Source organism: Maylandia zebra, linkage group LG20, assembly GCF_041146795.1.
Source record: "Maylandia zebra isolate NMK-2024a linkage group LG20, Mzebra_GT3a, whole genome shotgun sequence".
In the NCBI taxonomy this organism is placed as follows: domain Eukaryota; kingdom Metazoa; phylum Chordata; class Actinopteri; order Cichliformes; family Cichlidae; genus Maylandia; species Maylandia zebra.
In genome coordinates this window covers 24,803,286-24,830,591 of record NC_135186.1, presented here as the reverse complement: position 1 = coordinate 24,830,591, position 27,306 = coordinate 24,803,286, and the positions used below count along the sequence as shown (strand labels likewise).

General features: G+C 39.8%; 4 protein-coding genes across 6 annotated transcripts in view; 2 read left to right on the top strand and 2 right to left on the bottom strand.

Annotated features, from left to right (window-relative positions):
* The first annotated feature begins 115 nt into the window (after positions 1-115).
* creld1b (CRELD disulfide isomerase 1b) lies at positions 116-11,799 on the top strand. 2 transcript variants are annotated; one of them, XM_076878791.1, is made up of 12 exons: positions 116-448; positions 2,193-2,361; positions 2,567-2,687; positions 2,787-2,869; positions 6,044-6,154; positions 6,399-6,490; positions 6,644-6,823; positions 6,924-7,019; positions 7,110-7,193; positions 8,811-8,906; positions 9,003-9,143; positions 9,234-11,799. In XM_076878791.1, the coding sequence occupies exons 3-12, from the start codon at positions 2,571-2,573 to the stop codon at positions 9,452-9,454; spliced, it is 1,221 nt and encodes a 406-aa protein (XP_076734906.1). In that variant the 5' UTR covers positions 116-448; positions 2,193-2,361; positions 2,567-2,570; the 3' UTR covers positions 9,455-11,799. The 2 variants fall into 2 exon arrangements, with proteins under 2 accessions (XP_076734906.1, XP_014268218.1); XM_014412732.4 differs by lacking the exon at positions 2,193-2,361 and having other exon boundaries at positions 118-448.
* On the bottom strand, positions 11,795-14,721 carry LOC101485334 (uncharacterized). Of its 2 annotated transcripts, XM_004546133.3 has the most exons (6): positions 14,417-14,721; positions 14,174-14,307; positions 13,948-14,075; positions 13,783-13,842; positions 13,498-13,687; positions 11,795-13,320 (listed from the first exon to the last, which is right to left on the bottom strand). In XM_004546133.3, the coding sequence occupies exons 1-6, from the start codon at positions 14,424-14,426 to the stop codon at positions 13,210-13,212; spliced, it is 633 nt and encodes a 210-aa protein (XP_004546190.1). In that variant the 5' UTR covers positions 14,427-14,721; the 3' UTR covers positions 11,795-13,209. The 2 variants fall into 2 exon arrangements, with proteins under 2 accessions (XP_004546190.1, XP_076734907.1); XM_076878792.1 differs by having other exon boundaries at positions 11,925-13,687.
* A 107-nt stretch (positions 14,722-14,828) lies between these two features.
* mbd4 (methyl-CpG binding domain protein 4) lies at positions 14,829-17,899 on the bottom strand. The gene is made up of 8 exons (XM_004546131.4): positions 17,750-17,899; positions 17,315-17,509; positions 16,477-17,201; positions 15,959-16,024; positions 15,713-15,847; positions 15,485-15,634; positions 15,203-15,306; positions 14,829-15,096 (listed from the first exon to the last, which is right to left on the bottom strand). The coding sequence occupies exons 2-8, from the start codon at positions 17,443-17,445 to the stop codon at positions 15,022-15,024; spliced, it is 1,386 nt and encodes a 461-aa protein (XP_004546188.1). The 5' UTR covers positions 17,446-17,509; positions 17,750-17,899; the 3' UTR covers positions 14,829-15,021.
* Positions 17,880-27,306, top strand: part of ift122 (intraflagellar transport 122 homolog (Chlamydomonas)) — a 27,247-nt gene continuing 17,820 nt past the window's right edge. Inside the window, exons 1-13 of the mRNA XM_004546132.4 lie at positions 17,880-18,018; positions 20,747-20,813; positions 20,913-20,997; positions 21,085-21,163; positions 21,273-21,349; positions 21,440-21,506; positions 21,595-21,741; positions 22,478-22,553; positions 24,336-24,527; positions 24,914-25,052; positions 25,504-25,706; positions 26,603-26,740; positions 26,931-27,095. Of these exons, the coding sequence (XP_004546189.2) occupies positions 17,975-18,018; positions 20,747-20,813; positions 20,913-20,997; positions 21,085-21,163; positions 21,273-21,349; positions 21,440-21,506; positions 21,595-21,741; positions 22,478-22,553; positions 24,336-24,527; positions 24,914-25,052; positions 25,504-25,706; positions 26,603-26,740; positions 26,931-27,095 (1,479 nt within the window). The 5' untranslated portion in view covers positions 17,880-17,974. The remainder of the gene's footprint in view (positions 18,019-20,746; positions 20,814-20,912; positions 20,998-21,084; positions 21,164-21,272; positions 21,350-21,439; positions 21,507-21,594; positions 21,742-22,477; positions 22,554-24,335; positions 24,528-24,913; positions 25,053-25,503; positions 25,707-26,602; positions 26,741-26,930; positions 27,096-27,306) is intronic.

Here is a 27,306-nt window from a genome sequence, read left to right as displayed (position 1 = left end):
TGACGGCACAGAATATGATCAGAATGAAACATTTAAAGAGTTAGTCTTAAATGTTTACATACTGTTTCATACTTGGACGATGCAGCACTGACTTATGTAAAGCTGGATGCTGAATGATTGGTTGATTGTTTAAATCCCAGAAGGTTTGGGTGGTTCCTCCTTATGGAAAACAGAGAAGCGACTGGAAGCTGTTCACTCATTCATTCATCTCACTGCAGCCCAGCACTACGGTACTAAAGCTCCTCTGTTGCGTTGTGAGCACTAACAGCATTAGCTAGCAAACAACTGCTAAAATGACACGACTGAAGCGTTCAACGTGAAGTGGATGTCCAAAATGTGAAGCTCTGCCTGCATTTTTATGAACCTGAATCACCGGGGAATCCGACAATCATCATCATCATCAGTGGCACAGCGACAGCAGCAACGGAGGTGGTGGCTTTTCAGCAAGGTAAGACCTGGATCATCAATAAAGCCTGAAGCTAATTTCAAATTGGCTGCCTTAATGCGGCTTAGTTAGTCCATATTTAACGCTAAATAGCCTAAGGAGGATATGGTAACCGATATCAACAATCTTCAAAGACACACCGGACAGATAAGCAGACTATGATAGACACAGCGTTAGCTTAAGTTAGCAGCTAACTACTGACCTTAGCCAGCTGCTAGTCGGCTAATTGGTGGTGCTGATGCTGAGCTAACCAGGCTAACGATGAAGCTAAGGCAGGCTAAAGCTGCTTGTTTTAAAGACTAGCTTTTAACAAGTCTAACAAAAATTCATACTGTTCACAGATCTAATTTGGACTGCATTTAATGAAACCAGATTTTTATATCAAAAACCTAGGAAGTGAAGGCTGAGATACATTCGAAAAAAAAAATAAAGATGGGTACTTTGGACAGTTTAAAGTCAATTAAAAAAATGGAGAGGATTAATCCCACCACGCACACGCACATACTTATTACACTCGGTAAAATCTCAAATGTACAGTTAATATTTATGCATATTAGAAAATGAGTCATAAATGATAACATAAATGAATTATAAAATAAAGGACAGGAGTATTTCCAACTTCTTTAACATCTTGTGGAAAGTCTACTCCAGCTTCTTGAATCATACCTGATGAAAGCAGCATCAACTTGTTTTATTTCTGCTTTGTGGCGCAATAATGAGAAGCAAACAACCTGAGAGGCTTTCCTGTTTCATAAACCAATATAATTTCTGAGACATTTTCCAGTGCATAACCTGTTACTGTCATGTTAACAAATAAAAATGTAAATCAAAACTAAGCTTCCAGGCACCCTTGGCTTTAGTATAAGCATGCTAGTTCTTTCCTTCTGGTTTTAGTCAGCACTTATGCAGCTATTTGTAGATCAGAAAAAGAGTCTTACAATATTTTATTTTAGCTACACTAGTGTGGTGAAGGTGCTTGGAGGTTTGCACAATATGACTGCAATGTAGCCGTGCTAGTGCTATTTAAGTAATATCATAATAATATGGCATTGAATCACTCACTACAATCTTCAAAAGTCAACCATCACAAACGTACTGTGTGGGGAGCATGGGGAAAACATGTAAAGCAGTCAGGTAGCGATGAGGTGCATAGCTGGAGTGAAAGATGGGTTCAAGGTGGCAGTGTGATTATATCAGAGATCAGCTGTAAAAAACCTTCTTGTTTGTAGTGCTGATAAACAGAGTGACAGCTTAGGTCAGACAGGAGTCTTCGTGGACTAATTTTGCATACGGCAGTGTGATTTGTAGCAGTAGTTGCAAGCAGGTGGAAGAGAATTGGAAGAGGTGAAGGTATGATCTGGAGAGAAGAGGAATGAAAGACAAATACCTGTCAACTCGTCAATACTGCTCAACCATCCAAAGTAAGTACACAGTATGCAAGAGCGACGAAGAGGACAGTGCAGGCAGGGTGGAGTCAGGGGTAACTTGTGAAATAAGGATAACCATAAAAGTGAAAGAGAAGGTTTACAAGATGGCAATGAGACTTCCTGTGACATAAGGTTTGCAGATGGTAGCCCTAATAAAAAATAAATAAAACAGAAGCCAGAGCTGGAGGTTGAAGATGTTAAGATATTCATCAAGAGTGACCAGAATGCACAAGATTTGAAATTAAATCAGAGGGTCAGCTCAGGTTGAGCTGTTTGAAAACAAAGTTAGAGAGGCAAACTGATGATTTGGTCATATGCAGGTGGATAGTGGATATATTAGGCAAAGGATGGTGAATATGGAGTTGCCAGGCAGAATGAAAAGAGGAAGAGCTCAGAGGAGGTTCATGGATATAGTGAAGAAAGAAGAAGACATGCTGATTCATAAAGGAAGCAAGAAGAAGAATTTTAGTGCGTTTTGCACAGCTATGGGTTCGTATTACAGTTTCTTTTGTATTGTCCACCACATAGTTGTGATCAGATCTCTAGAAACACAGTTTTTTCTGGAAGTGTAGGTGCATTTGATGACATTTGCTATGATGTTTAAACAAAACTTGTAAAAAAAAAAAATAAAAAAAAATTGTTTTTTTTAAACATTAATTGTTTGTGCGTTTGTTTGTATGCATGCTGTCTATAGGATCATGTGGTGGGCCTGGCCGTTCCTGCCTGCTCTGGTGCTTCTCTCAGAGCTCTCTGTGGTGAGAGTCCAGACAGCACCGTGCCAAACCTGCAAAAAACTCACTGAGAGTTTCATTAAGGTAGTCCTTGTATCCAAAGAAACTGTCAATGCTTGCTTGTCTTCTTTGAGCAAACCTTAAAAAGAATGTTTTTAGGACCCTAACTTTTACTCTTTCTAGGGCTTGGAGAGAACAGCCAATAAGAACTTTGGGGGAGGAAACACTGCCTGGGAGGAGGAGAAGCTGGCTAAATATGCAACCAGGTAAGACTAAATTTTTGTTGGAGTACTTAGCAAATACCTGCTCATATATTCACAATGTCTAATACGACTAGTTCCGTCTTTTTGCTAAATTAAATTCACATAATAACTTATATTACTAGACATCCTGTCCTCTGCATATTTGTATGATAGTTTGTGTAATAGAGCAGGGCGATATGGCCAAAAATATTTATCACGATATATATTTGAAAATTTGCGATAACGATATAACCGACAATATAATTGATGCGAGACAAAATACAACTCCACAACATTACTAGCGCAAAAAGACAACCTTCCATTTATTTTCACTTAAACAAGAAGCTGGTTTTTATGTACATTAAAGCTTTATAAAAATGTAACAATGCAAATGCAAATTGCTTGCTGAAAGTTTAACCAAAAGGCATTTCCAGTAGAAATGGGCTGACATATCCTGAGCATAACCATGTATAATATCCACTGAAGTTAAAAAGAGGTGCTTTGCAACTAGGGCTGGGCCATATTATACCGTTCACGGTAATACCGGTATAATGTTAGGCAACGATAGGAAAATGAAATATCGCGATAGAATGGGAGTAAAACGAGCATGCGCAGTGCCTTTGTTTTCATACGCACATGGCCGATTGTTGAGTGAAACAGATGATCCAGAATTGGTTTGTAAAAATGGTGCAACTTCCGTGATGTGGAACTGGTTTGGTGTTTGTCCGTCAGATACACAACAAAGCACATTTTTTTGCAGAACATGCAAGCGGCCGTTGTTATTGTCGTATTTGTCGGACTAAGATGCTCTTAAATCTGGGAGTAATCTGGGTCCTAAACTCCGTATGATTCAGGTCAAACAACACTGCAGCATCACAGAGTTAAAAACTGTCTAAATTCTTTCATCTTTAATAAAACGATCAGCATTGCTGCTTTACGAGGTGTAACTATAAAGTTTAACTTCCAGGCATCCATGAAAACAAAACTTATTACATTTAACGGAGTCAGAAGTTAGCAGGAAGCTAGCAGAAGTTAGCTCGCTAGTTTCGCTAGTTACCTAAGCATGATATAGCATGTTCTGACTGAGAGATTTCTGAAAAAAATCAAACGTACACCTCTGCTATCACTTGCAACATAAATGAAGACAGGAAACTAAACAGCAGTGACGTTTGTAGGGTTACTGAAGTTGGGCTAGCTGGTATATAATGATGTGCTACGTGATCGCTAGCGACACAGCTATGTTAGCATAACATAAACAGTGAAGCTGGAGGACGAACACTAACACTTTTCCACTTATAAAAGTTAACGTGAAGGTTCTTCATGGTTAGAGACAAATGCAATCGCATGGCAGGATGCTGTAAACGGACCAAACTTCAGTCAGGAGAACAACTGAGATAATCCATCCACAATACGAGGTTAGTCATTAATATACTGCAACAACATGGGAATAGAGCCGCTGCCAGAGAATTCAACATTAAGGAATCAATGGTACAGAAGTGGAGGAAGCAAGAAGAATGAGTTTAATAAAGTTTGATTTATCTGACTGCTTTGTTTCGCTTAATGTGCCTTATAATCCCGTGCACCTTATGGTCCGAAAAATGCGTACTGCACACTGCAGTTTAATGTTGCAAAGCACCTCTTTTTAACTTCAGTGGATATTATACATGGTTATGCTCAGGACATGTCAGCCCATTTCTAGTGGAAATGCCTTTTGGTTAAACTTTCAGCAAGCAATTTGCATTTGTACTGTTACATTTTTATAAAGCTTTAATGTACATAAAAACCAGCTTCTTGTTTAAGTGAATATAAATGGAAGGTTGTCTTTTTGCGCTAGTAATGTTGTGGAGTTGTATTTTGTCTCGCATCAATTATATCGTCGGTTATATCGTTATCGCAAATTTTCAAATATATATCGTGATAAATATTTTTGGCCATATCGCCCTGCTCTATTTGCAACATTAAACTGCAGTGTGCAGTATGTATTTTTCGGACCATAAGGTGCACGGGATTATAAGGCACATTAAGCGAAACAAAGCAGTCAGATAAATCAAACTTTATTAAACTCATTCTTCTTGCTTCCTCCACTTCTGTACCATTGATTCATTAATGTTGAATTCTCTGGCAGCTGCTCTATTCCCATGTTGTTGCAGTCTATTAATGACTAACCTCATATTGTGGATGGATTATCTCAGTTGTTCTCCTGACTGAAGTTTGGTCCGTTTACAACATCCTGCCATGCGATTGCATTTGTCTCTAACCATGAAGAACCTTCACGTTAACTTTTATAAGTGGAAAAGTGTTAGTGTTCGTCCTCCAGCTTCACTGTTTATGTTATGCTAACATAGCTGTGTCGCTAGCAATCACGTAGCACATCATTATATACCAGCTAGCCCAACTTCAGTAACCCTACAAACGTCACTGCTGTTTAGTTTCCTGTCTTCATTTATGTTGGAAGTGATAGCAGAACTGTACGTTTGATTTTTTTTCAGAAATCTCTCAGTCAGAACATGCAATATCATGCTTAGGTAACTAGCGAAACTAGCGAGCTAACTTCCGCTAGCTTCCTGCTAACGTCTAACTCCGTTAAATGTAATAACTTTAGTTTTCATGGATGCCTGGAAGTTAAACTTCATAGTTACACCTGGTAAAGCAGCAATGCTGATCGTTTTATTAAAGATGAAAGAATTTAGACAGTTTTTAACTCTGTGATGCTGCAGTGTTGTTTGACCTGAAGCATACGGAGTTTAGGACCCAGATTACTCCCAGATTTAAGAGCATCTTAGTCCGACAAATATGACAATAACAACGGCCGCTTGCATGTTCTGCAAAAAAATGTGCTTTGTCGTGTATCTGACGGACAAACACCAAACCAGTTCCACATCACGGAAGTTGCACCATTTTTACAAACCAATTCTGGTTCATCTGTTTCACTCAACAATCGGCCATGTGCGTATGAAAACAAAGGCACTGCGCATGCGCGTTTTACTCCCATTCTATCGCGATATTTCATTTTCCTATCGTTGCCTAACATTATACCGGTATTACCGTGAACGGTATAATATGGCCCAGCCCTATTGTGTAATATATATATTTGCCAAAAGTTTTCTACTGGAAAAGGTGGGGTTAAATCATATTTAAGGGGTAGGGTGTTCTTACTTCATGACTATGTTGCTGTCTCTGTCCAAACTTGTGTTCCAGTGAAACTCGCCTACTAGAGATAGTAGAATCTGCTTGTGAGAAAACAGATTTTGAATGTAATCGACTGCTGGAGCAGATAGAGGACCAAGTGGAGACATGGTGGTTCCACAGGTAAAAAAAGCTGCTTTCATGCATGAACCTGTGTTAAATTGAGATGAATTAGATCAGCAGGAAAAGGTCTTCTGACGCACATTTTGAAATGTAATTTAAAAGAATAAGTTGTCTGTAGAGTGTGTAGGTGGCACCGTCAGTTTCTCCTGTGTAATTAGGTTATGCTGATTTTTTTTTAAATTTATTTTTTTATATCATGCCCCTGTCTTAACTTCCTAACTGATGTGATCTGTACATCCTACAGACAGCAGGAAGCACCAGACCTGTTTGAGTGGCTGTGTATAGAGGAGCTGAGACTCTGCTGTCCACCTGGACACTTTGGACCTGACTGCAAAGGTGTGGCTTTAAACACAAGCTGCCTTATGTCAGCACTGACAACCTAGTCGGTCCAAAAAATATTAAAAACGCATGGAACTCAGTGATGATAATCAGAATCATGTTAATTGTAGGTTTAAAGTGTAGCACTGATATCCTGCTTATCCCATACAGAGTGTCCATCTGGACCCGGTGGCACATGTGGAGGTCTGGGCCGCTGTGAAGGGGAGGGTACTCGCCTGGGAGATGGAGAGTGTGTCTGTGATCCCGGGTACTCAGGCCATCTTTGCCAAAGCTGTGCTGATGGTTACTACAGAGAGAAAAGCTCCAATAACAGCATAGCAGCCTGTGCAGGTGCCACAGATTCAGATAATGGTTTCCACGCTGTTAAATCCTGCCTGGGGTCATCTAAACTTGACCCTCACCCTGTGACTGTGTCTTTCATCCTTTGTAGCCTGCTACCACTCATGCAAGAAATGCTCAGGGCCGCAGGACTACAAATGTCTGGACTGCAAACCCGGCTGGATCCTTCATGACAACAAATGTGTTGGTGAGTTTGTGGCTTTAGAGGTCACTCAATAGCAATTCAGTGATTCGGTGCCAACTTTCTGTTGTTTGACATGGCTTGTATGTCTCCTAGACATCGATGAATGCGGTACAGAGCTGGCTCGTTGCCCTTCTAACACCTACTGTCACAACACAGATGGATCATATGAATGCAGAGGTATGCTCTTTTCTCTAGTTACTATTTTAATTTTCCTGGAACTTATTAAATCGTGCATATTTTGTGGTGCTGCTGTAATAAGAGGCAGGTTTTTAGTTACATCTGGAGCATATGTGATAATACAGTTTCAGTAAGTCTCATCACAAAATGTGAGTGGTGTTATTGTATGCTACTTCTCACAGTTCAAGGAATGTTTAAATCAAACTGCATAAAGACATGCACTCATTGGCCACTTGATAGTTATACTTTGCTCTTAATGAGTTGGACCCCCTTTTGCCTTCAAAACTGCCTTAATTTTTCATGTCAAAAAGTCAACAAGTTCCATTGAAATGTTCATCAGATATTTTGGTCCATATTCTCACGCTAGCATCATGCAGTTGCTGTAGATTTGTCAGATTAAAATGACTGATGGGAATCTCACATTCCACCACATTCCAAAGTTGTTCTTTTGGGTTGATGCCTGTGGAGGCTATTTGAGTACCGCTAACTCACTGACGTGTTTGTAACATCGTGCTTTATCCTATTGAAACGATGCTCGATGCACAGGCCCAAAGTGATCCATGAAAATATTCCCCTTGCCATTACACCACCAGCGGCCTGAGCCAGTGGTACAAGGCAGCATAGATCCATGTTTTCGTGCTGTTTATGCCAAATCTAGTCCTTGCATTCAAATGTCACAGCAAAAATTGAGTCTCATCAGACCAGGCAGCCTTTTTCTAATCTTATGTTGATCAACTTTGGAGAGGCTGTGTAAATTGCAGTCTGGATTTTCATTCTCAGCTGACAGCAGTGGCACCAGGTGTGGTCTTTTGCTGCTGTAGCCCATCTAGTTCAAGGTCTGATGTGTTGTGAGTTCAGAGATGGTTGGAATTAGTGGGTATTTGAGTGACTTGTTAGCTTCCTTTCAGCTCAAAGTATTCCAGCCATTGTCTTCTGACTTTTGGCATCAGCAAGACATTTTCATCCAGAGAACTGTCACTCATATTTTCTCTTCTCTTGGACCATTCTTTGTAAACATGGTTGTGTAGGAAGATGCTAGTAGATCAGTAAAGTACTCATAGCCAGGCTGGCGTCAATATCCATGCCACATTCAAAGTCACTTAAATCACCTTTCATATCCATTCTGATGCTTTGGTTGAACTTGTTTGCATGCTTGAAATGAGTCGCTGCCATGTAATTGGTAGAGATTTGTGTTAATAAGCAGTTAAACGGGTGTACCTGACATCGTGGCTGGTGACTGCACCTTGCAAACGCATCTTAATTTGAATATGAAATGCAAAACAGTTTAGTCCAATTACTGGTTAGTTGTTGTTTCTCTTTAGGTGGTGTAGGACAGAGTTTTTCTTCCACAAAGGAATTTGTGGGATTCCCAAAGAGGTTACAATTGTAATATTGTAATTGTAATTTATTTGATCTAACCTCACTTGTTGACTACAAGTTATTTTAAGTAGTAAGAAAAAACTGAAAAAAGGGCGAAGATATTTATCAAGTATGGTAACAAAGCCTCATTACTTTTACAGTAAAATGACTTAATAAATGTGCAGTGGAATTCCTGGTGAAAAAATGTTTATTATAGCAATATGTAATGCTGACCACTGCATTTCTGGCGTTTTGTAGGATGTGACCAGGCATGTGTGGGCTGCATGGGTAGTGGTCCTGCCCGCTGTAAAAAATGTGCGCGTGGCTACAGATTGAAGGGAGCGAAGTGTCTTGGTATGTATACACAAACTGGCTACTGAATCTCAACATCAGTTTCCTTTTCTCTTTTCCTGATGTGTTTAAACTTGTTTTCTTTGTGTCCTCTTACAGATATAGATGAATGTAGTGAACGTGCCATAGCATGCCCGGGACTCAATGAGGCCTGTATAAATGAGGAGGGCTCCTTCCACTGTGACTGTGCTAATGGCTTTATCAGAAGAGACAGCATCTGTGTTGAAAATAAACCTCCTGGTAAGAAAAAGCCATAAGGAATATGCAAACACACACATGCAGCGTACAGCTTTTCAGACCTCTTGGTTTCTTTTCCTTTTACCTCTTCAGCTGGCCCAGAGAAGGGACTCTTTGACGATATGACAGATGATGAGGTCCTTGTACTGCAACAGATGTTCTTTGGAGTGGTAATCTGTGCCCTAGCCACCCTTGCTGCCAAGGGTGACATGGTCTTCACGGCTATTTTCATTGGAGGTGTGGCTGCTATGGCTGGATACTGGCTGACTGAGAAGGGAGACTACATGCTGGACGGATTTCTGAAGGGACGCTAGACTGCATTGGACCGTAGCTTGAATAAAAAGACTGGTCAATTTGGGTAAATAGGAATCAGTTTGAGGCAAGAAACTAGCTTTGCAATGCTAGATTTTCAGGGATTTACTTGTGACTGGGGAATTAATTTAAAGGGCGTGGGTTAATTTATGTGTATGAGTTGCATAACACGGGAAGAAGGGAGAACTTAAAGAACATGAAGCCATGAAGCTTTAAGAGGAGTAACGAAGCATCACTGCACTGATGGAAAGGAACTGAACTTATTTCCCTACCTCAGCTGTGTTGGGAACAAGGGTGACATAAAGACCACTACTGATTGTGAAAATCTTATGCATTTGGATATGATGTCTGGTCTTTGTCTCTCTTGAAAAGATTTTTTTTTTTTTTCATCTACTCTATTCATGAAGTCCATCTGCGTTTTCCCCATTTCAGCTCTCCCTCCCTCCCATAGTTTGAATGGCACATGAGTTGTGAGTGTGTCAGGTTACTAATGCACTTGAACTTACCGCTGTGGGACATTGGGTAGGATGGAGATATCACAATTTCCCAAATTCCCCCAGTGAAGCACTCATAAAACTCTGGGATATTTACATTAAGAACAGCCATTTATTTATGTTCACAGAATAACTTTTTACCTCTTTGTCCCAGAATAATTCTTTGTAATAATAATGCATGATAAATAGGATTGGAAATGAAAGATACAGCACCCTATGTATTTATTTGTCCTACTTGGCATGGAAGATAACTTTTTAATAGCTGCTGGGTCACCAACATTACTTATTTAAGTACCAGGATCCTGTTACAGGAAGCAGGTTAAGCCAACAGTGCTGAGTTTGTTAACCCCGAGAAACGTTTTTTCAGTTCTAGAAATAGAGTTAACTACTTTTCATTTCCTCATTCAAAAGGCCACTGTTAAAGGTCAGAGCCAAGCAAATTATCCTGCAGACGTCAGAATAAAATCTGTAGCTGTCAACCTGTCTGAACTCCACTGAATGTTCCTAAAACAATGGGTGTTTATTGTTTAAATCATTTTAATCTGTATAAAGCTTTAGACACATGATGCTGGTTAATGATCACATTTGTCATGTTGTAATCAAGTGAAAATGAGGCTGCAAGGACTTTAAAGGGCACTAAAATGCAATTAAACATATTTTAAAGCGACTTGCTCCACATATTGTTGTTCGGTCATGAAATTTTGTCATCGTTTTGAAAGACAGTTTCTAAAGTTTGGTGTCTGAACCTGAACATATTTTCCACTGAAAATGGCCCAAACCAGTCTCGCTGCGTGTACCCAGATAGCAGTAGTGACCAGAAGTGGATCCATCAGCAATGCTGAATAGTCTAACATTTTCTGATTTAGTGTAAGAGACAGTAAATTGTGCCTTTTTACAGAGTCATCATTAAGCATAAACAAGCTAAATATAGTTGCAACTAAGTAAATACAACAAGGAACAAGTTAAGCTTATTTGTTTCAGTTTTATTTCACTGTTATTTTAGCTGTCTGGGAAGAGTTTCTCAGTTTCAGTTTGGACATATCCATAGATTGGGATACCATTTTTTTTTTTTTAATGTAATATCTGACAGTTATGACACACACATACTGTCTCACTTTGCACCGTATTTTTACTCTGTGCAAAACTGAAAAATAAATCTAGCAAAGAAACAACAAATTATACTGCTGCTTGATTTTCTTTGTGGTACCTTCTATCATTTGATCATGTACCCAGTGATGGCGTGCCCTTCACTGGGTACATGCCAGCGCATGCCCTGCAGAACCAGTTAGGCACTTTCTCAAAAGGTAACACTTGAAAACAACGGATAAAAATGCTGTGTAGATCCACATGAATAGGAATATTGCATTATCAGAGTGTAACTGACGGTTACTTTCTTTTTCTACTCATGTGGGCGTTTAACTTGGGGTTATTGTCATCAGAGTTAAATGAACTTGCGGTAAACTTCAAAGTTGCCTATTTCAGAGATAAACAACTCGGAGTTCATTTTTAAACTCAGTTTTCTAAACCTCCTGGAACAGGACCCAGCTCTATTCTACATACAAGCGTTTTGTGTTGCCTTTATTTTGAAGTTATATTTATGTTGTCATATTTTATTAATATTTCCTTTATACTTGTGTGTGTGTGCTATCAGCATATATTTTTAAGAGTTAAATTGTAGTTCTGGGAGATACATTAGAATCATGTTGGATTGCCACTCAATAGAGCGTCACTTTTTATCCGTCCAATTATCTATTTATTTTTATTTTAAGTTATGCTTTTCCGAGTGTGGAATGTTGTCCAGAGTCAAAATTCATTAGCGATGTTTGCATTACAATAAAAAGTCTGGCACTGTTTGTTGTTTTTGTTTATTTATTTATTTGATCTTTGTCAGAGTTCCATGTTTGCATCATATTATAAATGACAGGGAAATCGGGAGTAGTTCATCATTGAGATAAACTCTTGGCATTAGTTAATGTGTTTTTATTAGAAAGGTTCTCATTGTTATTGTGTAGTGATGTTAAAAAGAAAGTACACGCTCTTTCAATTCTAAGGTTTTACTTACAGGATGTAATGATACAAAATAATCTGCTCCATAAATCATGTAACTACAACCTCAGACAAAAAACAAAGTAAAAATGCTGAAGTCTTTTTTTGATTGAATCCTTTGTAAAACTGTCTTCAGCAGCAATAACTTCAACTAACTGCTTTTCTGTGTGATTCTATCAGTCAGAAGAATTTTGTGCCACTCATTACGTCTTTGCTGCAGATTGAGGTTTGCAGGCATTTATTTATGCACAGCTCTCAATGTCTGGACTTTCTGTGGGCCACTGCAACACCTTAATTCTTCTCTTTTTCAGCCATTTGGTTTATTTGCTGCTGCGCTTGGGATCATTATCCTTTCACATGGCTCACCTTAACTTTAGCTGTCAAACAGGTGGCTTCACATTTGACTTTAGAGTACTTTGACATACAGAGGAGTTCACGCTTGATTCAATGACTGCAAATTGCCTGTGGCTGCACAACATGGTGCTTGACAGGTGGTATGAAGTGTTTGTACCAGTGATGTTTGGTTTTCATGTGGCCACCCTTCCAAACAAGTCATACCTGTTCAGTCTTTTTTTTTTTTTTTTAATTATACTGTTGTGAACTTTAACATTTAACATGAGAACTGAGACAGGCAGAGCCTTTTTGTTTTTGACAGGTTCTCCTCAGTGTTATGCAGTTGGACCCTGGGGTGAATTTCTTGGAACATCCATTTCTGGAAAGCTTAGTGACGGTATTGAGTGTTTTAAACTTTTGAATACTCTTTATCACCATATACTGGTGGACTTCAAATTGTTTTTGATAAGCTTCCTGGTTATCAATAAAGTAAGAGGAAACTGATCAGCTCAAATAGTGTTGCTTACTTTCTGAATTCCTATAGAAGTAATAAGGGTGTACTAAGTTTTTAAAACACTGCTTCTGTATTTTGTCTGAATTTGTGTTTAAATAAATTATGACATTGTATGATATGTAGGTTGTATTGACCTAATTTTAAGATTTGCCAAGGACCAGATTTTGTTTTTTTAATGACCTGATACAAAAACTGTGAATTGAAAGACTGTGTACCCGTTTTTTCACACGACTGTATGTAATCCAAAATGTTTTAAAATTAGTTCCTTTAGTGATTCTGCACTGTACATTTGGGATCCCATTTTTCCACCTGACACACATGCTACAGTGAGGCCTAAGTCTGACGTTTTGACCTCCTGGGGAGGTTTGACCTATTTCAGTGTTCCACTCCAGTTGATGGGGTTGAGGCGCAGCAGCTCTCTTTCATTCAGGGCCTCCTGGGAACGTGTTAGTGCTCTGTCCCTCCAGCTCTGCTCCATTAGCTGTTCACGAGCAGAGAAAGAAACAAGAAGGAAAAAAAAAAACCCCACCCACACTCAGACACTCGCTGTATTTTTGTAACCTGAGAGCATGATGAAACATTTCCAGGGCACTACCGGATGGGGCCATAACCACAAAAGCATTAATAGTGGATATATAATGTATGTGTGGGGCTGTACCCTCTTGTTCTCATCTCTGTACACCGCCATTGCTTTGCTGTGTTGGATCCTTTGCTCTCGTTCACTGGCCAGATCGAGGCGGTCTGCTTCTCGGAGAGTCTCCGCTTCCTTTATTTTATTGGCCAGCTGCAGCTTTATTGCTGCACATTTCTCCTCTATTTGTCTCTTCAGCTGTTCTCGCAACTCCTTCCTACGGAGATAAAAAAAGAGCAGCTTTTCTTTGCCAGAAACAATTGTTGTTGTTTTTCAATATAAAAAGGTCAATGGTATCCTCCACTATTTTACCTGTACTCTTCTCTCTCACTGCTGGTTCCATAGAAGGGTTTTCGCCATACCTGATGATATCTGACACAGCAACTTTCAGTCATTGTCTTTGAAGTCAGCTCTTCAAAGGAAAGAGGGAAATGGCACAAGTGATTCAGTGATAGTGAAATGATTTAGTGCACCTACCTGTAATGCTCTTTTCTCTGCATGATCAGTGTCCTCTGGTGGTTGTGCTGGTGAACATCTGGTGTCTCCAGACTGACAGTCCGTTTATGAACAAATGGTGGGTGTAAAGGGTTCAATCTGGGAATACTCTAAGAAGCATATTTATGGATCGGTTTGGTTTTTCTTGTTGTTGTTTTAAACAATCTATTTCTATGATAAACCACACAATTAAGAAATCTCTGCTTACCTGATTGCTTTTCCAAAACTGTGCGGAGTCCGAAATTACGGGAAATTTTACGGTTGTATCCACCAGGCAGCGAGCTTGCCGGACAGGAGGTGCGCGAGGAATACAGACTGGCGTGGGAGCTATGGAGATGGCTGCTGTGAGGATAAAGAAGTGAACAGAATTAAAGAATTAAAAGATACTTTTAAATAAAACCAGTAATACTTAAAAAAAGGACAACAAATGGAAAACAAAATCTCTCCTTACGTAGTTTCATCTTATACTTCACACTTCTGTTGGCACACCAGAGGAGTCCAATGAAACTTTCAAAGCTCTACTTTTCTTCTTAAAGGCGTAGTTGCCTTAGCATTAAATCAACATGCAACAACACACAAAAAAAACAAATCCAAGTTTAAATATACCGGATTGCTATAGTGGTGCTAGTTAGAGATTATATTGACGTACCGATGTATGTGTTTAGTGTTTTGCGGTGGCAACAGTTGCCTTGGGAATCAAGTTACACCCTATCAAAAGAAAGCTGCTGCATTAAGTGGTACGCATCAATGCACTCATAAAGAAAGATTAGACTGTGCCAATAGCTATATTTAGGGGGTGTCCCTGGATCTCATCTATGTAGAAAGCCTGAGGCGAGAAGGCTGAATAAACCACTCATGAATCATTTCGACTTTTAACCAGCTTAAAACATTTTATTCAACACATAGTAAAAGTTCTTAAAGGCTAGCCAGCGTAATACTGCATAATATTGAAGAAATTCACGATTAAAATTTCAAGTCCTCCATAATGCTAATATTGTTATATTGTTGGGTAACTGCAGTTTGTGTGATAGAAGTGATTTTCTTGTTTCTGGTCCTTCAGATTCCCAGTTTCTCATGGTTCTCCCACAGCCAAGCATGGTACTTGTTTAGCATATGATCATCAGGTTTTACCTTTGACACAAGAATCGAAAAAACAACAAATTAAACTTGAATTTAGAGCAAATAAATGAGGGAGCAATGGAAGCAACTGAAGTAAAATAGTTGGGATTATACCCACCTGTCGCCACTCATTGATACAGAAGATCCTGTACGAATCGTTGCCGTACTTTCCAATACCGTGCAACTCAATAGGGTAACGCCACTGTTTAGTTAGATACTCATCTACACAAGAGAAAAGGTGTTGTGAGGGTTTTTTTCTGTTTCATATATTCTTACTAAAACCATGCAAAGACTACCAAAAATGAACAATAAAATTACATTAATATATATAAATAAATGGACATTGCTTCTGCACAAAGGTAGTTGCTGCTGTAATCCACTAGCAGTCAAGAATATCCACCTGAGAAGCGGATGAGTGTTTTGGCTCTAAGCTCATACAGGCCAAGTGGCTTCATAAGTTCAGACATGGGCTTCCAGTCGGCCTGCCGGGTCACCTCTGCAGATGGATAACGCTCAAAGAACTGCCACAGGACTGGAATGGCCATTTTACCTGTATTAAATAAATGCCAGGCTTCAGCAAAGTTTAATGCAACATCCTGAATAATTAAATGTGTGTGTTGAATCCTACCACTGGTTTTGTTCAGAAAAACTGTGGCTACCAGCAGCTTCCAGGGATCATGGAAAAGAGTTTCCTGTACGAGGTTGAAGGGAGACCGGGGAGGTGTCCACTTCTTGAAGGCCTTCCTCCTCGGTGGGCTAAGTCCTGAATGAGGACAGTGCACGTTTCTTTAAATTACACACTTTATTTATTTCGTGAATGTTGATCTACATGTCCGATGTAAAAGCATCCACAGTTTCCTGCATTAAACATTACCATCTCTGCTGGATTTCCCACTGAAATAAGGACTTGTTTTCCGCTTGCCTTCCAAGCTTTTGGACTCTAAGCAGACAGGAAACATTTATAGATATTAGAAGAGTGAAGCTGCTTTACATCTTTTGGTCGGGTCCAAAGTTAAGTACCTCATAAAATGACACAATAAAGAAAATCATACATTCGCTGAGCACAAAGTGGTGGAGTCCTATGATGGCTTCATTAATGCAGTAAGATTACTCAATCAATTCTGTCCTCCCTTAGACTAATGATGTGATGCACTCTCTAACAATGGACCATTATTCTTCGCCCCCTCTTTATCAGATCTAAATGTATGCATTTTTTTTTCTATTTGTAATGTTTTGTGTCAATTAAGGCATTTGGTTTCTTTGATTTTTATGAATTTCTAGCTGCAAATATAGAGGATGATGGGAGACATAAATAACCACTAATGCACTGGATAAGCTCAAAAAAACATGAAAAACTTTAACAAATTGTCAGTCAGTGTGGCTCATACTTACTATTCTGGGATTCTCGAACTGGTGTACAGCTCCCATCAGTGGTATCAGGTAACAACGCATGTTCTTCAGCATCTTGACGACTGTCACCACCAGCCTCCAGGTCAGAATTAGGAGTGTTGTCACCTTTGCTTTCATCACCTTTGTTCTCGCTCTCAGCGGCAGGTTCAACATTCAAAATCGGGGCCGAAGGCTGCAAATCTGCTTTCTTGTCCTCTTGAAGAATAGATTTGTTTAGTTGATTACTTAAAGGAGCCAGTCTGAGTAACTTCTCTCTCAGCTGGCCTCCTCTTTGGGGGCTCTTTTGCAGATGTACATTGTCCACTTTTTCTGAGGTCAAAGCTTGTAAGCAACCATTTAAACTTTCAGTAGTTTTGTCTCCATTCACATTCACTTCTAATACACATGCAGTCTTCTGTAGTTCAGTGTCAGCATCAATATGATTTGTGTCGTTTGCTGTCTTCACTTTTCCACTTTTAGTATCACTTCTGAGGGAGGAAGAGGCTTGTTTGGATTTATTTGGAGGTGCCTCTAGAATTGCTGTTCCATTTTCTGTTTCCTCTTGCTGTCCCTCTGAAGGCTTTTTCTTTCCTCTCCTCTGCTTTACTTTGGAAGGGGGTGCTTGTGATGTGGTGAAATCAAAGAGGCTTATGTCTAAGTTACCACTTCCACTTTCCAGGAGGAAAGTGCGTAGGGATGCTCTGGACCGGAACCTTTGCCCTTCGGGACTTAAACAACAGGAAAATCAATTAAATGGTGATCTAAGGGCTTCTGTGGTGAACTTACAGGTAACATCAACAGAGACAAGATTGTAAAAAACACAAAAACAAAACTGAGTCACCTTGTAAAGTAGACATCTAGTTTGCCTGCTGTTTTGCCTGCTTTCCGCTGCCTCACTTCTCTGATCCAGCCAGGGGGCAATGCGGAAGAAGTGCACAAAATATCCCCTTCTTTGAGACTTTGATGATTCATGTCCACACTGCTCTCCAGTTCAGTATCTCATCTAGTAGGATGCATTTTTAGTTTCTTTGGAGTCCTGTTGAAGTGAAGACAACGAATAAAAAAACGTTGGCTTTATTGTTAAACTATGAACCTGTAGTTCTTGTTTTGTTCGTGCATGTTTACTTGGACAATTACAAAAACAACACATACAAGGCGTTTGCTCATTCTACAGTTTGCTCACATAAAGCCACATTAAAAAAGGATTGCTGGACATTACTGGGCAGCAGATCAACAGCAAAGAGCTAAAACGTTAACAAAGGCGTGTGTAGCATACATGAATACTGATCAGGCTTTAGATGTGCATCTTCTTGTCTCGACGTTGCTTTCCCGAGTACTTTCTGATGTCAACACAGAAGCAGGAAGTAGCGAGCAAGTGCGAGTCTGCGCATTGCGAGCTACTCGCTACAAGAAACGGTACAGAGTGAAAAAATAACCAAGCGAACTGCAGCAACCTGTTGAAAAAAGAGCCTTTGGTGCTTTTTTCAGTTAAAGAGCGGAAATGAGAGCCGTCCTAGCATGGAAGGAAACGATCCGTGAGCAATGGTAGGAATCTGGGTGATTAGGTTTGCGCTGTCAGCCTCGTCCCGATGCTCAGATGTAACGCTAGGTGGTTAGCAACGGTGGTTGCTATGTAAACTAGTGTTAGCCTGCTAACTAGCTTTAGCATCGCGGCTATTCAATTATCACCATCTTTCAAATCGCTCTCATATTAGATGTCGTGCATTATGTATTTTCAATAAGTACAGTAGCTTATGATGGTTCTTTGGTAACCGATATAATCATAGACGTATGATTTCTAGTTCTCATTACGGGGTTTTTTGGGTGCTGTGCAGAATTGCGTGCTCCTAATAACATATTTTTATTAAACAATCTTTTTAAATAAGGTATTAACTTATTTTCTATTATTTCCCATTACATTCTTGTCAGGAATTAAGGTAGTTCTGTTTAGTCCAGCATTTAAAAGATCAGACTTCCCGAAAAAACAAATCCGAGTAGGTGTTTGGAGAGATGCTTTTGTGCTGTTTCAGAGGGAGAATGGAAATCACAGAGTAACTCACAATACTCTAATGCCCACTAAAAAGTTTATATTATGATCAAATCAAATTACAATACTTGATATGTTGCAGGAGTCATCTTGGATAGATGGTTGTATCTGGATAGGAAAAATATGACTCCCCAAAAAGGCAAAAGCAGGACTTTATATACTTAGTATGATAACTGTGTTTGAGTGAGACAGTGTGGGATATGTTAATGATGCTGAGAAGTCACTTGAAACATTTTAACAGCTTTATTTGTTTTCTAATAAAAACATGCTGTAGTTTTAAATGAGATATTTCCAACTTCTTATATGCATAAATGGGAGTTAAGTTTTTTTGGTGGTATGATTTAATTAATTTTGAGCCACAGATCAATCACATTTTTCACTTTGACATTAGACAAAGACGTAGTCCAGTCCATCTAAAGTTTGACACCTATTGGTGTCCCTACCCCCAGTGGACCCACTAGGGATTTTTATTCATTTTATTTATAAAGGTTTTAATTTTCTGGCTTAAAACTCTATGCACGTAAGTACAATTGATCTGGATATAGTCAAGTAAAAGAGTGAACGTTTTTATCAGATGGCTTAACACAGTCTTTGAGCGTAAGAAGATGCCTGAAGAATGGAGAAGTGGTACTGATTTTTAAGAACAAGTGTGCAGTAACTACAGAGGGATAAAACTCGTAAGCCATACCATAGCTATGGGGAAAAGTGTTGTTGAAGTTAGCTTAAAGAGTGAGGTAATGATCAGTGAGCAGCTTCATGCCACAAAAGAGCACTACAGATGGGAATTTTGCTTTGAAAGTGTTGATTGGAGAAGTATGGGAATGTCAGAAGGACTTGAGCTGTGTCTTTGTGGATCTGAAGGAAGCATGTGATAAGCTGTCAGGAAGGGAACTGTGGTATTGCATGAGGAAGCCAGGAGTTGCAGAGAAGTACGTGAGGGTGGTGCAGCACATGTAATAGGACAGTGCAACAGTGGGGAGTTGTGTGGTACAGATGGGTTCGAGGTGAGAGTGGGATTACATCAGGGATTGTCTTTGAGCCCCTTTGAGCTTTGAAAGGTGGAGGTACAGACTGGAAAGAAGAGGAATGAAAGTAGAAGCAAGACAGAATACGTGTGTGAATGAGAGGGAGACAGGTGACAAGTTTTCAAGTAGCAGAAGTAGTTAAGGTGGACCAATTTAAATATCTGGGGTGAACCATCCAAAACAACAGACAGTGCACAAAAGAGGTGGAGGAGAGAGCACACGCAGGGTGGAGTGGATGGAGACGCGTGATTTTCCTTGTTGTTAGGTGCAAACATTTTTTGTATGTTTTGTGTGTGCGTGTGTGATTTTGTTGTTTGCACTTGTTTGTCCTTGCTAAAGATGTCCTCGTTTTCCTCAAACTCTGAATTTTATGTTTTTTTTGTTTATTCGGTCTATCCAAAATGAAAAAAAGAGAAAAAGTCAGTGTGCTATATTAAAGAAATTCCCTAATTCAATACTGAAAGAAGACACTGGAGGTCCCAAGCTAGTTCACTCCTAATTCCAGTCGCAAACCCCAGATCAGGGAGGGAAGGTTGCATCAAAAGGGCATCCAGCATAAAATCTGTGCCAAATCAAATATGCAGATCCATCCGCTGTGGTGACCACTTGGGAAATAAGGTTGCAGCTGAAAGAACCTATTAAAGAAACATTGGACACTTGCAAATTCTCACACTTATGAAACTGGAAGCCATTATTCTCCATGCTTCACAGTGAGTGTTTTCACACCGAAACAGATTGTGTGCATCCTTGCAATCTAGCAAAACTGCTGAATGTTTTCCCTCTTCATACAAACCAGATTTTTCAGTGCTTTTATTTATTTATCCTTTTTTTTTACACCAGAATTCTTAACATCTATATTTCTAATATTTCTTTCATATTTCTTAACAACATATCTACTAATTCACAGTGTTGCAGTGACATGTTTTGGCTTTATCTTCACTCATAAGTTTGTGAATTCCTCCAAAACCTTCAACAGAGTTGGAGGGTTGCAAAACCTTCCCTGTGTGCACTTTGGCAGACAGCAATAACGTCCTTGTAAAATCCACCTCCATGGCATTGCCAGAGTTCAAAAACTCCACAGGGAACCTCCATTATATGATTTCAGTGATGAATGGATCCTCATAGCTGTTGCTCGTGAACTAATCAATTTATTGAAAAACCATTTCAACACGGATCTGTTATTTTGTTTTTTTTTCTGCAGCGTTTATGACCTTGCCTTCAAACCAGATGGTAGCCAACTCATAATTGCTGCAGGGCTTCGTGTCCTGGTAAGGCTTTTCTGTTTTCTTTAGCCTAAAAATGCAAACATGTAGAGAATACTTTCATCGTTCAACTCAATTTCACCTTATTTTTTTTTTTTGTTCCAGGTTTACGATGCAACAGATGGCAGTATTATTCAGCCTTTAAAAGGACACAAAGACATAGTGTACTGTGTGGCTTATGCCAAAGATGGTACTAAATTGAGTTTCACTACATTTTTCTGTGTCGGTCATCTTATTTTTGTTCTTAATTCTTACTCAGTAGTGCATTCTTCTGCAGGTAAAAGATTTGCCTCAGGGTCAGCAGACAAAAGCATTATTATCTGGACTTCTAAACTGGAGGGTATTTTAAAATATACGTAAGCAGCGCTTTTACTTATTGCTTTAGTATTACAGAGTTGTAGTGTTACACCACGGTGCACAGTCTGTACTCCTCCATCATTTTTTCTTTTATTTGTTTATCTGTAGTCACAATGACTCTATCCAGTGTGTTGCCTACAACCCAGTCACTCACCAGCTTGCCTCCTGCTCATCTGGTGACTTTGGTGAGTGCACCTTAGTGGAGAACTTTGATAAATGTGACCTAATGTAAGTACATAGAGAAATTAAACATCTCAAACTTCTCATATTTTTAGGCCTGTGGTCTCCAGAGCAAAAATCTGTAAACAAACATAAAGTGAGCAGCAAAATAACATGTTGTGGGTAAGTGAAGTCTGGAGCAGCAACGTTTATGCAGCAGCAGTACATTTTCATTTGTGCATTTATGTTGCTGTGCATCATTTGCTTGCAGGTGGACAAACGACGGGCAATACCTTGCTCTGGGTATGATGAATGGAGTGGTGAGCATTCGGAACAAAAATGGGGAGGAGAAGGTCAAAATAGAGCGTCCAGGTGGCTCCTCTTCTCCTATCTGGTCCATTGCCTGGAATCCCTCCAAGTTAGTCCTAAGTTATTATAGAAATGGAAGGATGTCTCCACAGATTAACACATAGCCATGTATATTTTTGGTCTGTCCTTCCAAGATTTTGAGCCCAAATTGTGCAAAATTAGATTTCTTATTTAGGTGTAGTTTTTGTAGGGCCAGCAGGTGGCAGTGTTCAACCAGTGAGCGGTGGACCTTTCTCAATGATGGACTGAATTATGATGCCTGGGAACAGCTGTCTTTGCTCTATGATTCCCCCTACAGCCAAAGCAGAGAGTACAGCAATGAAAACTATGCAGGACCACAGAACAGGTCAATTAAGGGAAAAAGACGACACAAAGGTGAAAAGATGCGGGAAGTAGGATAAAGATAAAAGCCATAAAAGACAGTAGAGATTTTATTGCTGGGTTGCCTCATATGGGAAAGTTGGTAATCAAATTGTGGTCAAAACATGAGGTCAATCAGGGAACAGCGTTTGCTAGAGCCGCCAGAGATTCAGGGTTAATAGATGCAGAGGTACATGGGTTTATGCTGTATTCTGTCCTGAATTAAAACAGTTCTGGAAAATTAACATTAAAAGGCTTTGCATCCATTACTTTGCATCACTGAGAGAGTGACCGGCGTGTCCCCTAGCTGAAGGTTGGCTGCTCTGCTTTTCACTGTCATCATTACTTAAATGACAGAAGCCTCATCAGTGCTGAATCTTGTGATTAATGCTTATGTCTGTAGTCATTTTGTTGTGTTTTCACAGGGATGAGCACAATGACATTCTGGCTGTGGCAGACTGGGGTCAGAAGCTCTCCTTTTATCAGCTCAGTGGAAAACAGGTGAATGTCACAACCTACCATAAACTATCATATTGTATGGCATTGTATTTAATATGTATTTGGTAACTTACTAATCATCATGTCATGGCTGAATAGCTCAGACACAGAGATACACTCCACATAAAGATGAGGTTGTGCTTGATGAAGAATCAAACACAGAACATGAGTTTTTATGTACCATGTGAATCCAAAAGTAAATGTGAAATTATTAATTTAGACACTGTGGACTTATTATTTTCAGTTTTGAAATCAACTTTTCAGTTTTACTTTCTGTAGACATTCCCCTCTATCCCAACCTTTAGGCTTGGCCAGTGGTGTTACCATTAAGTGGCCAAGTGAGGGCATTTAGTCTTTATATATTGATATGTTCTATTATGGATTGGTCATTTGACTTGGAACAGGCCCATTGGTATGTTACGGGTAATGGATAGGGGGTCATTAATGAAACATATGTATATTTTTGTAATGATATAGGCTTTGAGTTTATTGTAATTTTCCACTTGTCATCAGTACATTGTATTGTTTTGCACTGACCGATTGCCGATGGCGCTAACTTGCAACAGTTTTGCATAAAAATGATTAAAAACCACAAACTTAGAAAATTTTTGATTAACTATTATAGATAAAAGAAACAGTGTGGGTATGATAAACACAAGAAGAACTATCCACTATCCATTTTCTTAACTGCTTAAACAGTTTAGGGTCATGGGAAGGAGCTGAATCTTATCCAAGCTATCAAGTGGCTGTCATGCAGTGAAAGCTGGGCGAGTCCTAAGACAAAAAGACCAATTAAAAAACAAAAAAAGTAGTCACGTATAAAATTAAGCATCTTTTGCTCATTTTAGTTGCTCGAATAGCTTGGTCACTTTGTCACAAAATCTCAAAAAATATTGATTCCACACGGTGACACCAGATCATGCCTGCGTGGGTGTACAGACACCATGGTGATTTGTAATATCTATACAGTGTATACAGTATCTTGTTATCGCAACATGTTTGTTTCTAATCTATCTTCTCTGTTACTTTTAACTGTTGAAAAGGCTAAACACATGCATGACTAACCACATTTTCATGGGAAAACACCAGAAGACTTAGAACATTTTGAAACACTGTCAGTAATATGTGCTCTAACTTGCTAAAGCACTACGACGGCAACATCACAAAATTAGTCTGTTTGTTCAAAATATAACGTATTTAAAACTCTTTATGGAGTTTTTCCTGTTTTAATCAGACTGTCAGGGTCTATTGAAACCATAACAGTACATTGGAAGTGGTCCTGCTATGCTTTAATGCCCCCTTCGCAATTCCTCCTTCCTCCTAAATTCCCAGTGGGCGATATCGTAATTATAGACAAATATGCAGTGTTCATTACTCTGCCGTTATGCCTTAGGCTCATATTTTGTCATTGGCCTATTTATCTATTGAACATGCTGTTTTGATTACAACACCAAGAATTGTTCGCAATGAGAGAAAATAACTATGGATCGTCAGGGAAGCTTTATCCCAGAGTGAGGAAAACCAGATGTACCAAATGGGGCGACCTGATATGATGTTGTGCAAATGGACTTTGAAGACTGATACAAAGGAGGCTATTTAAACCAGAGAAACACTTTCTTTTTTGTCTGGCTTTTCATCGAACACTCAAAGGAATTGGTTGAATACTGAGGACTTTGAAGTGTGCAAGCCCAGACGGTGGGGAGTGCCGGCCTGGGCCCTTGGGCAATAACTGCAAGAAATGCTAGTTTTATTTTTAATGTCCTTTTCTCTCTTTGTCTCTCTCAGATTGGAAAAGACAGGACTCTCACCTATGACCCGTGCTGCGTCGGCTACTTCTCTAAGGGCGAGTATATAGTGATGGGTGGCTCTGATAAACAGGCGTCCCTCTACACAAAAGATGGTGTGCGGCTAGGAACTGTCGGAGAGCAGAACTCCTGGGTGTGGACTTGCCGGGTTAAGCCTGACTCCAACTTTGTGGTGGGTCCACAGCTTGTGAAGCCATATATCTAGAGAAATTGCTCTCACTGTGACATACGCCATTATTTAAGTGTTGTGATAGAAGAACAAGAATAAAATGCAACACGCTCAGAGCTCTGACGTTACATTTAGGGTGACATTTGATCCTCTAACAGAGTGCCTCCTTAACTGCACAGATGCACAAGCCGTTTCATTTTAAAGTAACACTTTCCCCGCTTTTCTTTTCACTGTGTTTAACTAAAAGTGACAGGAGAGATTTGGTTGCTAGCAGATTCTCTCAGTTCTGCCGTGTAGAGGCTTTAACAACAGGAACATTTTCCCACTCTCGCAGTCTGTTTTTAGAAGTGTTAATGGGATGTACTGCTACATTGTTGTCTCTTACCTAGGTTTTGGGCTGCCAGGATGGGACCATCGCCTGCTACCAACTTATCTTCAGTACAGTTCATGGCCTCTACAAGGATCGTTATGCTTACAGAGATAGCATGACTGATGTCATTGTCCAGCACCTCATCACTGAGCAAAAAGGTGCGCTTTTGCTCTGGTGTACAGGCTTCTGAGTTTAAGATAGGCTAGCTATTGTGATGCCTCGTCAAAATAATTGTTTGCACATCTTGCAGCTTCACAGTGAGATGATCAAACAAAGCAATGCAGACAGCATTTGGGGAGATAAACTTCACTGTCATTTTCCTCTTGTCATATTATTCAAATTAATCTAATGTAAGGGCAGATGGCCTGCCTTTTTTAATGAGTAGATATCGAATGTTTTGATGAACATCTTGCTATAATAGGATTTTCTATTTAAATGAGAGGTGACAGTCTTTAATTTCCTCGCACCAACAAGGGAGGAAGATTTGAAGGAAAAAAACCAAGGGCAAACTTATTCAACAGGATGCATCGGCTAAGATAATTAAACCTTCCTCACCCTCCTTTCATGACTACTCTCTCCCATTTATCTCAATTTTTTTCTTCCCCTCAGTGAGGATCAAGTGTCGTGAGCTCGTGAAGAAGATCGCCATCTATAGAAACCGCCTTGCCATCCAGCTGCCCGAGAAGATCCTCATCTACGAGCTCTATTCAGACGACTCCTCAGACATGCACTACCGCGTCAAGGAGAAAATATGCAGGAAGTTTGAATGCAACTTGCTGGTCGTCTGCTCCCAACATATCATTCTGTGTCAGGTCAGAAGAGATAGAGGTCCGCAGTTTTTTTTGTAGTGGCAAAATATACAAAAACATTCATTTAAAGTTGCTTGCGTCCGCCAGAGCCTGTGTGTATTTGTATTTTCTTTCAGTTATACTTCCTCTGGTCTCCAGTGGGGCTGCTGTTCTTTGTGAATTACACTAATGCACACTTGATTGTGCAAGAGGCTGCAGTGACATTTGAGCGCTATTAATACGATGAAAGCACAGTAAATCAATGTTTAGACATTTACTTCAAGCCCAAACAGTCCAGAAATGGAATGGCTGTTCCCCCAGATGTTTCTGCCTAGTTTGCAAAAGACTCCAGCTGTGCATGTGCTCTGTCTCTCTCCCTTTCTCAACCATCTTCAAACTGGATAAATTAAGCCAGTTGAATCAGGGGGAAGGCACCATAGTCTGTTGAACCAGTGGATGTCTCTTGGGTTTGCTCTCTGCTTCTTGTCTCTGTGTGTCTGACAGTCTGGTAGGGAGGAGGAGCGGCCGTAATGCGGCGGTTATTTCCTTTTAAATCTGTCTATGTGTGACAGAGGTGCTTCAGATCTCTCTATCAGGCGTACTCATGTTTCATGCCTAAAAGAACTTTTAGACCATATAAACGGGCTGTGTTCATGTGGTCTGTGCTGTATATGTCACTGTCAAATCAAATCACTGTTAATCTTTATGGCATTGCTTTCTTTAAACACCTTTTGATGCTTAAAAGAGCACTGTGTTTAGGATTTGCGAGACATTTACGAGTATGTTTGAATTGCTTAAAGGATGAGATTAACACACTGTGAAATGATGAAAACAGAAACGTTTGACAATGCTGCACCAGTCAGCGCTCCATTTGTCAAATATAATTGAAGCCTCAGCCTTCTTACTCTGCTCTTCTGCAGGAGAAGAGACTCCAGTGTCTGTCCTTCAACAGTGTGAGGGAAAAGGAATGGGTGATGGAATCTCTAATTCGATACATCAAAGTGATTGGTGGTCCACCAGGCAGAGAGGGTTTACTCGTAGGGTTAAAGAATGGCGCTGTGAGTACTCCAAGAAGATCCATTCTCACACAAAGTAACCACAGAAGTGGGAGTCATGCTCACATGCCAGTGCTCCTGGAATTTGAACATAAAGGAAACTGCTGTCCTAATGAAGAAAGCATTTTTTTTTGGATATATCTGTTACTGGAGCCAGTTACAACACAACTGATTCTCTATTCTCTGTTTGCAGATACTAAAGATATTTGTTGACAACCCGTTTCCCATCACGCTGCTGAAGCTAACAACGTCAGTGCGCTGCCTGGACATGAGCGCCTCCCGCAATAAACTGGCTGTGGTGGATGAGCATAACACTCTCCTTGTCTATGACATCAAGAGTAAAGAACTACTTTTTCAGGTCAGCAGGCAGTGGAAAGGGCGTGACGAAGGAACCTAGCTTCGCGGGCTTTGAATTGCATTTCAGAGATGCAGTGGAGTGAAATAAAATGGAAACAAGCATGTGTGCTCAATTAGTTGCATTAAATACAGGAACAGGTTTACAATAGCCCAGACTTGTATGTGTTTCACAGTCACCTCTGACCTCATTATTCCTGTGTACTTGCATTTGC